This window comes from Neophocaena asiaeorientalis, unplaced genomic scaffold (genome assembly GCF_003031525.2).
Source record: "Neophocaena asiaeorientalis asiaeorientalis breed wild unplaced genomic scaffold, Neophocaena_asiaeorientalis_V1.1 scaffold217, whole genome shotgun sequence".
NCBI classification, from domain to species: Eukaryota; Metazoa; Chordata; class Mammalia; order Artiodactyla; family Phocoenidae; genus Neophocaena; species Neophocaena asiaeorientalis.
The window spans coordinates 7,472,851-7,485,601 of NW_020172293.1; the positions used below are offsets into that span (position 1 = coordinate 7,472,851).

At 39.0% G+C, this 12,751-nt stretch overlaps 1 protein-coding gene across 8 annotated transcripts in view; it reads left to right on the plus strand.

Moving 5' to 3' along the window:
* CCDC7 (coiled-coil domain containing 7) overlaps window positions 1-12,751 on the plus strand; it is a 289,089-nt gene that overhangs the window by 110,987 nt on the left and 165,351 nt on the right. For 7 of the 8 annotated variants that reach the window (XM_024765603.1, XM_024765594.1, XM_024765612.1 and 4 more), the window contains 2 exons: window positions 6,689-6,799; window positions 11,964-12,074. The exons of the other annotated variant lie outside the window; for it this stretch is intronic. In XM_024765603.1, coding sequence (XP_024621371.1) covers window positions 6,689-6,799; window positions 11,964-12,074 — 222 coding nt within the window. The remainder of the gene's footprint in view (window positions 1-6,688; window positions 6,800-11,963; window positions 12,075-12,751) is intronic. 8 annotated transcript variants of the gene reach the window in all.

A 12,751-nucleotide genomic window follows, 5' to 3' on the forward strand; every position in this document is an offset into this window, starting at 1 on the left:
TTCCCCAGAGTGGTGCTGAATGATAAAATTTTATGTGCTTCCTCCCAATATGGCAGAATTGAGGAAGCTTTCTGAACATGCTCACTATCTACAAAGGCTCAATCTTGCTCCCACTGAGTGTACACAAAGTGATCCAGCCATGTGGTGTGTGTGTGTGTCTGTGTGTGAGGTACACTTAGTGTTGATGGTGCCCACGGCAACTTGAGGGTATCCACAGGTGAGGCTTTCCCAGTGGCTTGTGGATGGGCTTCCTGATGATTCCACAAAGTGGTTAGTAGGATTAACATCCCTCTGATGCCTCCAAGAGTCCTGGATGCTGTTCTCCAAGCACCTCCCTACCTTCTAGTTTTTCAGTAAACCTCACCTTTCTGGATAGGGTAAGAAAGAAGTTGGGCTCTTCGGCAGCATCCTGAAGAGCTGGGAAAGCCAGTCACTCACTCACATGCTCTCACTTTCTCCCATGGGAGAAATCATAGGCCAAGAAAGTCTCTCTTGGAACTGAGCTTTGCTTCCTTGGAGTGATGTGGTTAAAGAGAAATTAGTCTTCTTATCCTCTTTATTGCATCAAATCTTGGATTTTTGTTGTTGTAGTTGCTCCAACACTGTGCCAGAACTTTTCTGCTATACTCCCAGACTTCCACAAAGACACTTTCATCTGTGGGTAATTGTAAAACTTAGTGTCCTTTGGGGAGAAGAGGGTAGAAAAGTCTTATTTTGCCATTTTGATGATATCGCTCCTCTGTTTTCTTACTGATATTTTGTTTGGATGTTCTATCCATTGTTGAAAATGGGTATTGAAATCCACTGTTGTGGATTTTAGTTGTCAATGTTTGCTTCATATGTTTGGAGGTTCTGATATTGGGTGCACATATATTTATAAGTGTTATATCTTCTTGATGAATTGGCCCTTTTACTTTTATATGATGTCCTTCTTTGTATCTTTTGATAGTTTTTGTTTTAAAGTCTGTTTTGTCTGGTACAAGTTTTGTCACTCTTTCTCTCAGTTAGCATTTTTATGGAATATCTTTTTCATTACTTCACTTTCAGCCTGTTTATGTCTTTAAACATAAAGTTATTTTCTTATGGATGGCATATAGATGGGTCTTTAAAAAAATTGATTCAGTTTTTAAAAATTGGTATCTTTCTGTGTGTGTGTGTGTGTGTGTGTGTGTGTGTGTGTGTGTGAAAAATAGGTATCTTTTGACTGGGGAATTACTCTGATCATTTTGTTAATTTTTTGGGTCTCTTTTTAGCTTTCTGTCTCTGTTTTCCTCTCTTGCTCTTTCCTTTTTGTTCTATTGATTTTTTTAAAATTTTCATTTTCATTACTTTCTTATTTTTTCCTACATATCTTCTATAGATATTTTCTTTGTGGTTACTATAGGGCTTACATAAAGCATTCTACAGTTATAACAGTCTATTTTATATTGACAACAATTTGATTTCAATTTCACACAATAACTCTACTGTTTTACTCTCCTTTTAATGTTCTTGTCACAAATTATATCTTTTTTATATTTTGTATTTATTAACATGTTTTTTTTTTTTTTTTTTTTTTTTGCGGTACGTGGGCCTCTCACTGTTGTGGCCTCTCCCGTTGCGGAGCACAGGCTCCAGACGCGCAGGCTCAGCGGCCATGGCTCACGGGCCCAGCCGCTCCGCGGCATGTGGGATCTTCCCGGACCGGGGCACGATCCTGTGTCCCCTGCATCGGCAGGTGGACTCTCAACCACTGCGCCACCAGGGAAGCCCTATTAACATGTTTTTATAGTCTGTGTTTTGTATACTTTTGTGTTTCTGTTTAGATTCCATTAATTTCAGTTTGAACGACTCTCTCTGGTATTCCTTATAGGGCAGGTCTAGTGGTGATAAGCTCTCAAGCTTTTGTTTATCTGGGAAAGTCTTTATTTTTGCTTTGTTTTTTAAGAATTGTTTTGCTGGATAGAGTATTATTAGTTGGCAGGATTTTTTTTTTCTTTCAGCACTTTTAATATATCATCCCACTCCTTTGTTGTCTTCAGGGTTTCTGCTGAGTAATCTGTTGGTAGTATTGTAGGGGTTCCTTGTATGTGAGAAGTCACTTTTCTCTTACTGATTTCAAAATTCTCGCTTTGTTTTAGACTTCTGATGCTTCGATTATAATGTACCTTGGTGTGAACTTCTTTAGGTTTCCTTTTTGGAGACATTTAGGTTTCTTCAAACGGGGTATCAATTTTATCTCCCAGATTTGGGGAGTTTTAAGCGATTATTTTCAAATAAACTTTCTTTCTCTTTCTGTCTTCTTCTGAGACTCTGTAATGTGTATACTGGTTTGTTTTATAATGTACCATTTGTCCTTTCAGTTCTTTACATTTTCATTTTTATCTTTATTCTTTCTATGATAGGATAATTTCAAATGACCTGTCTTCAAGTTTGCTGATTCTTTCTTCTGTTTTATCAAATCTCGTATTGAACCCCTCTACTGAATTTTAAATTTCAGTTATTGTATTTTTTAGCTCCAAAATTTGTGTGGTGTTTTTTAAAGTGTTTTCTCTCTCTTTGTTAAAATACTCATTTTGTTCTTGCAACATTTTACTGAGGTAGTTAAGAGTTTTTATGATGGGCATTTTGAAATCTTTGTCAGGTAATTCATATACATACATTTCTTTAAGATAAGTTTCTGGAGCCTTTTATTGGGCCATGTTTCTTTCTTCTTGCTCCTTGACACTATGTGTTAATGTCTGCACACGTGAAAAATCTACCACCTCTGTACAGACTGGATTCATACGGAGGAAAACCTTCTCCAATCAGCCAGGCTAGAGGTTCTGGAGACCTGTCACACCTATTGTGTTGATGTGTCTTCCCTGGACTTGTGTATGTAAATTCTTAATTAGAAGGGGTTCTCTTTTTTACAGGAGTTCATGATCTCTTGCTCCCTCTGGTATCTCTCTGCTGTTCTGCAGACCCTGTGGAGCAGCAGCCTACCACCCAACTCTTGTTTGTTGGTTTTGTTTTCAGCAGTCCCCAGGCTTGTAGTGTATGTGGAGGCTGGTCAGTGCTCTGAGAGAGACAAGACAGGTAACAGTCCCTTGGCATAGTTCTTTGAAAAGTCTGAACATTGGACATATATTTGAGTCTTCTCCTTCCTTCCCCAGGGAGAATCTTGAAACTGTTTCTCAAATGCATTGTTCTGAGCTGGGGAGAGGAGCTTTGACTTTTGAGTGCATTACTAGTCTAAACTGTCATCTTTGTTCTTAGTGGTCCCTAAACAACTAGAATATTCTGGGTCCCATTAGTACATCAAGACAGGCAATACAGAAGCTAGGGCCTCAGGCATCCCCCTGAAAAGCTGAAATGTGGGTGAATGTTCCAATTCTTACCCTCCCCAGGAAGAAGCTGGGATTGGGGGGGGGGGGTTGCCTGCTTGTATACTAGCTCATATTGAGTATACTCATTGAGTGTATACTAGCTCATATTATCACCTTTGTTCTCAGCAGCTCCCAACCTTGGGCCCTTTCCTTTCAGTGTTGAGATTCAAGCCAGACAGAAACCAGTCCCACAGTAGCCCCCCAAAAAGTCTGAGCTTTGGACACATGTTTTAGTCCTTTTCTTCACTTCCCAGGGGCAAGCTGGGAGCTGACATTTTCCTCCTGATTAGTGGTGCTGAGATAGGAGGAAGAATTATTGCTAGAGGGCGTCACAAATTTACCTTCTGGCTTCTGTGTTGCTGGTTCATCTTCGACCCATTCTGCAGGAACCTCTCACCTGGTCTCTGCATTTCTCACAAAGAGAATTGGTCCTTGTATTGTTGTTGAATTGGTATCTCCATGGGGAGGAGAGTCTAGGGTTTTCTGTTCTGCCATCTTCCTGATGTCACCGTCTTGACTTCTTAACTTAGATGTGGCCATGTGATTTCCTTAGGTCAGTTTAGCATGAATTGGTCATGTGTGGAAGCATTAGGGGCCAGTATGTGCTTCCCTTCATTCTCTCTTTTCCTTTGCTGCTGTGGCTAGGAATGTTGCAGATAGTAAGATTTATATCAGCCCTAGTTCCAAAGTGATAATGTTGAGCAGAACCTCTAGGTAAACTTTAATGAACATGGAGTAGGGACAGGAAATAGATCTTTGTATTTAAGCCACTGGAATTTTACAATTGTTTGTTACTTCAACATAATCTCACCTATCTCAGTTTATACAGTTTGCAATGATACAATCATAAATGATATGGCCGATTTTTTGTTCTGTTCTTCTTTAGTTTGGGCATCAGGGTACTGTTAGCATTGTAAAATGAAATGGAGAAGAATGTGTCTTTTTCTAAATTTTTTATAGGTTATATAGCATAGATATTCTGTAATCCTTGATGGTTTCATAGACATTTCCCCTAAAACTCTTTAGCCTTATGACATTTTTAGCAGTAGATTTTCAGTATTTTCCCCTGAGGATATTAGTCTATTCAAGTTTTTTTGTATTTCATTAAATATATTTGGCAATATATTTTGTGAGAATGTTATTTACTTTGTCTAGACTTATATCACTTTTGATACAAAGATATATAAAATATTGTCTTACAATTTTAAAATATCTTCTATTTTCTATAGTTACATTCTTTTTGTATTTCTTGTATTTACTGGAAGAAGTAAAAGTAGTAGTTTAGAGCTCAGGCTCTGTAGCTGAACTTCTTGGGTATGAATTCAAGCTCAGCCAGTTATTAATCATATAACTTTGGTTAAACTAATTACCTTCTCTGTCCCTCACTTTTCTCATGTACAGATGAAGGAATAATATTTTGTGCTTCAAAGAATCATTTTGATAATTAAGACATAAACTCGAGAACTTAAAGTGGTCCCGGACAGACATTTTCACAAGTTTCTGATGGAATCCAACCTAGTTCCTTCCCTTTTAAAAAATTCAGCTTTTTACAGAACAATAACAACACTGATAACAATAGTACTGTGTTATTGACAGGCTTCTAGTGCTTCTTCAAATCCCAGAGCAATCATTCTCCTGAAATCAGAGTAGACAGAAATCATGAATTCTAATTCTAACTGGTGAATAGTGGACTGTGCCCTTGGCACTCTCTTCTTTTAAACTTCTAATTAAATTACTTTGTATGATTTTATAACTCATACTATTCTTCTTTTTTTAGTTCTAAGATTATCCTAGCATTAGCAAGTAGGAATTTATCCAAGATAATTACTATGGCTTTATGACATGACCCTAGTATGAGTAGTCATTGAGAAATTCCCTACCGTTTAGTTTAGTATGACAAGATGTCCCATGCTGTCTTGCATATTTCCTGTCTTGCACATTTCCTGTCTCATAGCTGGAATCAGCTCTTTTTCCTAGGAACCGTGATTTTTTAAAATGGGAAATGTTATTAGAAACCAAGATCTGAAAACTACTTGTGCCCATTGGTACTGGGGTAGCTTTGAGGTACATTGAGCAGTCAGACTAGAAAATACAAATACACGTGTGTGTCTATATGTGTATATATATATTTATACACACATACATATACGTATTCATACATACATATACCTACAAACACACACGTGTGTATGTGCATGCATATATACATAGACATATTTAGAAATTACGAGTTTCTTACAGATACTTTCAATTCTAATCTGTCCCCTCAAGGCTTGTTCTTCCACTTCTGTGTGCATGTCCCTTCTTTCATAGTGTAAATCCTGACTTCGCACAACATCAGCCTATTTACTTGTTTGCTCAATCCTGTAAAACTCTAAAAATGTTTTAGAACTGACTGATTAGCTTATATCATTAGAAAAATAAACCATGTAAAATATTTCATGATTTTATTTCTCTTACCCAAGATTGAGAGTGTAGTACTGTATTCATGAGTTAGTTGGATTAGTGCCTTTTTAATTTAAGTTCAGTTGATTTATTTCTTAAGTTGCTTTCCTGTTTAGTGTACTCGTCATATTCTTGTTAATATAATTTTTTGGAATATATAGAATATCAACCTACTTTCAAAAGAGACCGAGAGAGAGGGAGAGGGAGAGGGAGGGACGGAGAGAGAGAGAGAGAGACCATCTTTTCCTGAATCCCTTCCCCTACATTCCCCAGTTTACCCCTTCTGTTGCAAGTAACCATCTATTATATCGTTTTCTGGTTTATTATTTCTGTATTTCATTTTGTAAATGTAAGTGTCTCTATTTTTCTTAATTTTCCCCCTTCCCCTTCTTTCTTACCTCAGAGGTAATATGCTAGATATCTGCTTTTTCACTTTTATTTTTCACTTAACATTCTTTCTTGGAAATTCTTTCATGTCAGTTTCTAGAAAACTTTTTCATTCATTTTTACAGCTGTATATTTATAGTTTATAGTATATTTCTTAGGTTATTCAAGCAATAGTCTGTGAATATTTAGCTGGTTTTGAATATTATGCAATTACAAATGATGCTCTGGTAAGTAACCTTGTGCATATGTGTCTTCATTGTTTGGCCTATGATTGTAACCTAAAGTATAAATAACCGAAGAAAACTAGAGACTAATAGAAGTATATTCAAAACACTCATTAAAACTTTTCTCACAATTTTCATGTCATACCTAGCATTATGGTAATTTATTTTTAACTTTATCAAAATGAAAGAAAGTTCTGCTGTACACTTGTATAAAGTTGAAGTTTAGGTATTTCACAATAGATATATATTTTCTATTCAGTGGGCTAAATGCATTTCTTGATGTAGGTTATGATGAAGCATCAGATGAAAAGCTTATGCTTAACCATCAGGATTCAGTGTCAAAAAGCCAAACACAAGTAAAGAAACAAAGAACTTTCAAAAGGGAAAGACTCTCTAGTAAGTACAGTAATTATAAATAACTTCATATTATTTTAAATTAAACTCATCAGAAGATCTTTTTTCTTTGCTCCCTGAAGATAATATCTCAGCATATGTTTTGCAGAAATTTTACATGTTGATTTTTTTTTTCTGCGGTACGCGGGCCTCTCACTGTTGTGGCCTCTCCCTTTGTGGAGCACAGGCTCCCGACGCGCAGGCTCAGCGGCCATGGCTCACGGGCCCAGTTGCTCTGCGGAATGTGGGATCTTCCCGGACCAGGGCACAGACCCGTGTCCCCTGCATCGGCAGGCGGACTCTCAACCACTGTGCCACCAGGGAAGCCATACATGTTGATTTAAAGTATGAATACCCTAAGACAACTAGAGAGCAAAACTGAAATTATTGATACAATTTGGTTGGAATTTCTGATCATAAGACTATTTCATTCTCAGTATCCATTAAGGGCAATAATAGGTCAATAATTGTCTCACTAAGGCTGTGTACCTTTCAGCCAACCTGGGAAATTTCTGCTCCAAAAGATCAGTGGTTGCCTCTCACCTATGTCAGTGTCTTTTTGCTATAGGCTTCGATGGGTGAAAAGAGGTCAGTAACTTAAAAACCAAATGGGGATCAGGTGGGTCCGAGGGAAGGCAGCTTGAGGCCTGATGGAAGTCCTCCAGAGCATCCTGTTGGTTGGGTCTCCACTCAGAGGTAATAGCCTTTATGCTAACCCCACAGATATGTGCCATCAAACCCCTGTGAGCAGAATGCAAATGTGTTAGTAGTCAGAGAGTCCCATCAATATTCAGACTTTTTTTTTTTTTTAATAATTTGGGGAAGGGAGGGCCAAAAGATATGCAAACATCTCCTCTAGAGTAAGATTTTTATCTGCTACCCTGGAATTTCACTTGGATACTAAGTCCTTGTCTATATTAATGACCCAGCCATGTTGCCACATATGGATCAACAGGGTGTGCAGTCCTGTGGGATGGTGCCTTTGCCTGGGCCCACCAGAAGGATGTCATCAATATAGTAGAAAGCTATTATTCCCTCTGTGAGTGGGACTTTTTCTAAGTCATGCTCTATCCATTGAAGATAGGCAGATGGGGAATTTAGGGAGCCCTGTGGAAGGACATTAGTGGCATATTTCAATTAATTCTACATAAGGGTGAACTGATCCTGGTCATTTGCACGGAGAAGGATGCTGAAAAGAGAGTTCAAGTTGTTGGTTGCTGTATATCAAGTTCCTTCACCTTGGGCAATAGCTTCTGTGACAGTCACAGTGCCAGGTTGGTACTAACACTCTGTGCAGCCTTAATTACTTAGTCTGTAGGCACCTGACGTTTTGTGCACAGGCCTGTTAAATGGAGAAATAGTCTATGGAATTTGTTGGCTTCTTTAAGCTCAGCAACAAGGACAGTTATTTCTTTTTTACACCCAGGGAGTCAGTATTGTTTTTGGTAGATACGGGCACTAGGTTCTGGTAGTTGGGTCGCTCAAGATCTTCCACCTGCCCCATTAAAATATCCTAACTGCAGCAAATCCCGTCACAACATGAGAGTGGATGTGAGTGGTGGGTCACGTAAATAATACATCTATACCGACAATATATTCAGTAGTAGAGGCCGTAACAATGCACTGTACGGTAGTGTGGGCTGGAAAAGGTTTCTGTTTGTGGTGGTGGCCCCAAACCAGACAGCATTATCTGTTTTCCCCTCATCCTGGCGCCAGGGCTTGTGGGGATTACAGTTATCAGTGTACCGCCATCCAAAAGGCCCAAGAAATGTAATTCTCGCCTGCCTGCAATTTGTACTGGAATAGGCCCTCATATATCTTCACTGGGGATGTAGGAACCTTGGTATAACCCTATCTTGTTTTTTATTTATTTTTATTTTTTTTGTGTGGTATGCGGGCCTCTCACTGTTGTGGCCTCTCCCGTTGCGGAGCACAGGCTCCGGACGCGCAGGCTCAGCAGCCATGGCTCACGGGTCCAGCCGCTCCACGGCATGTGGGGTCTTCCCGAACCGGGGCACGAACCCGTGTCCCCTGCATCAGCAGGCGGACTCTCAACCACTGCGCCACCAGGGAAGCCCTTGTTTTTTATTTTTGAAAGCTGTGATCAGGGTCAGTGTATGTGGAGTTCTTTGATCCATCTCAGAATTCACTGATAAAGGTAGCGAGAATAGCACTTGCATTATTCATAGTGGCCACCACAAAGTGGACTGTAGTGGGGCTACATGCTGGGTCCTCATGGCCCATCATCTAACAATGAGTACGTTGGTGGAGAGCATTAGTTTACCACTGTATGGTAATCAGGCCCATAGATTTTTAGGTAAGGTCATTGCCCATAACATCCAGTAGAGGGAGCATTATTACCATTTTTACATCACTTTTTCTTTCTGGGCAGCAATTTCTGCATGCCTGAAAATTTGCCAATTAGGATCTGCCTGTGTCACAACTGACTGACACAACTTATGAGGAAATTTGATTGAGCTTGATAACCAATAGGATTCACAAAAGTGAACTTAGAAATCTGAGTCTGGTAAGACCCAAGTCTAAGTTCTCTCCAGGTCACTGGGCAAAGTGATTCCAAAGTCCTATACATTCTTTTGTATTAAAGGCATGAGTCTCGGTGTCAGGACTTAGAACTAACAATAGTCATAGAGTATAACTCAGCTTTCAGGGTCTCTGATGACTTTTAGGTCTGTCTCTGGAGAACCATAGCCATTAGCTAGGGAATTGTTTCCCTAGCTCTCTTAAGAGTCCCTCTGTTAGATCTCTAATTTGACTCATCAGTGGAACTTGACCAGAGTTTGGAGGCTAAAGTGAAGGTCCAATGTTCCCTTCAAACTGAAAGTCTTATTTAACAATTTGTGAGAACTTCCTAAGAGTGCTCTGTGGCCTCCACCAGCACTTTCTGAGGCTCACAGGCTAAGTGTCCCATTGGATCCTCACACTCTTGCAGTTGATCCATTTGCAAAGTCCAAGGGTGGCCCAAATCTCTCACACCTCCTAAAAGTGTGTAGGATCTACAGCATTTGTAGGATCTACAGCATTATATTGATCACTTTGCTCACTGTACCAGTTTCTCAGAGAGCTAGAGAGCTGCCGGTTGTCAAGTTGGCCAATTAAGATAACAAACTAAACAAAGTAAAATTCTGCCTTTTTTCACTTACTCTGATAGTATAAGCAAGAATCTAAACAGAAGAGGGCTGAAGCTCTACCAGTCTTCCATTTTCCCCACAGAACAGCACTAGGCAAGGGTCAGGTGTATCATTATAGACAGGAGAGAGTGGGGGCAACATCTCACTGCCCCAAACAAAAGGCTTCTGCTGTTTTAAGGACACTGGGCCCAGGGGAAGGATGAGGAGGCAGAGTTTGGAGCAGATAAGTACTTTACACCGAATCAGACTGAGAACAGTGTCTTCCAGATCTATCTTTAAGGTGGTGTAGGTAGAGGCATCTGAATAGTACAGGTTCAGTACATCTGAACCTCTGAATGGAGGTTCCTAGGCCAGAATGCAGATAAATGTAAGATCATGGTCATCTAGAAGTGGAGGTTAAGGGTCAGCCTGACTGCAGCTACTTCTAGTGCCTGCAGTGTATACATCAAGTCAGTGTGGGGTTGGAAGCTTTTCCCTATAAGAACTGCCAGGTAGGTTTGTAATTGCTTATGGGGCTGAAAGATCATATACAGGGTTTTGACTTGCAGTTGGAACCTCAGTGTATGTATACACACACACACACACACACACACACACACACACACACACGCACGCACACATTCATACGTACCTATACCTACATACACATAAAAGTGAACATATATATGCATATACACATACATAGGCATATTTAGAAATTATGAGTTCTTACAGGCACCTTCAATTCCAGTTAATACCCCTAGGGCTTGTTTTTGCCTGCCTTCATTTTATATGTGGATGTCCTTCCACAGTGAGAATCCTGACTTTGAGTAACATCAACACATTTATATATTCACTCCATCCTATAATGCTTCTAAAATTGTTTCAGTCACTTAGCTGATACTAGGGAAAAAACCTACTAAATTTTTTGTGATTTTTTTTTTTTTTTTGCATCCCACTCTACCAAGTCTTTTACAGAAAAGGTTTCTTTTTTGTGTGTGTGGTACGCGGGCCTCTCACTGTTGTGGCCTCTCCCGTTGCGGAGCGCAGGCTCCGGACGCGCAGGCTCAGTGGCCATGGCTCACGGGCCTAGATGCTCCGCAGCACGTGGGATCCTCCCGGACTGGGGCACGAACCCGTGTCCCCTGCATTGGCAGGCAGACTCTCAACCACTGCACCACCAGGGAAGCCCTAGATATTCTTTATTTCAGTTTTTTTTTCATTTATTGTTGCCTCCTAGAAATCCCTCCAATTCGTTTTATAGAGACCTTTTGCATTTCTTTTACAGTAGTAGGTACACTTGTTATACTACAGCATATACCATAATTTATACTTCACCGTAGTTTATAATATATACTTTAATTTATTCAACCAATCTTCTATGCTTATATATTTTGTTGCTTTTAGCTATTTTGCAATTACACATAATACTGTAATGAAAAACTTGTACTTACACATTTTCTTTTTTTTTTTAAGAAGTCAACATAGGTTTGTGTTTTTTTTAACATCATTATTGGAGTATAATTGCTTTGCAATGGTGTGTTAGTTTCTGCTTTATAACAAAGTGAATCAGCTATACATATACATATATCCCCATATCTCCTCCCTCTTGTGTCTCCCTCCCACCCTCCCTATCCCACCCCTCTAGGTGGTCACAAAGCACCAAGCTGATCTCCCTGTGCTGTGCGGCTGCTTCCCACTAGCTATCTATTTTACATGTGGTAGTATGTACACGTTTTCATTGTTTGGCCTATAAATATGTATTTACCTAAAGTATAAATAACACAAGAAAACTAGAAACTAATATAAAACATATTTGATGCCTAGGAATGTTTATGAAACACTGAGACCGTTTCAACATACATCTATCAAAAATGATCTCGCAATTTTCATGTGGATCTAGCATTGTGGCAATTTACTTAAAACTTTATAAAAATGAGAGAAGATGCTGCTGCATAATTATTATAAATTTGAAATTAGAGATTTCACAATAAATCTATTTTCCCATTTAAGTGGAGTGAATGTATCTCTTTTTGAAGCTCATGATAAAGTACCAGATAAGAAGCTTATGCATGAGAATCAAGATTCAGTGTCAAAAATCCAACAGCAAGTAAAGAAAGAAAGAAATCTCAGAAGGGAAGGACACACTAGTAAGTATAGTAATTATAGAAAATTTTTAAATATTTTAAATTAAACTCATCAAATGAGCTTTTTTGTTTGGTTCATGGATATGTATTTGGGCATGTATTTTATTTTATTTTATTTTTTAAATTAAGTTAAGTCAATTTATTTATTTTTAATTTTTTGACCTCACTGCATGGCATGTGGGCTCTTAGTTCCCCAACCAGGGATCAAACCCGCGCCCCCTACAGTAGAAGTGCAGGGTCTTAACCACAGGACCAGCAGGGAAGTCCTGGGCATATATTTCATAGAAAATTTCTACTTTGACCTAAAGTGTTAATACCCTAAGATAATTAGAGAACAGAAATAAAAGTATTGATACCTTTTGATTGAGATTTCTAGTACTAAGATTATTTTAAGGCCTTGGGTTATGTACTCAGTATGATTCAATAACAGACCATCAACTGACTCTTAAAGGGTGTACACACTTCTGAGCTCTCTCCAGGAGATTTGGGTCTATAAGTTCAGCAGTTAACTGACCTGTCTGTGGCAGTGTCCTTTAGTCATAGTTCATAGTTGGTGAAAAAAGAGGTGCTGAGACCTGTAACTCAAACAGGAGATGTGGATCACAGGGACCAAAGGGAATGGTCAAATTCAACATCATGAGATTTTTCCATATGTTTTCTTCAAGAAATTTTATAGTTTT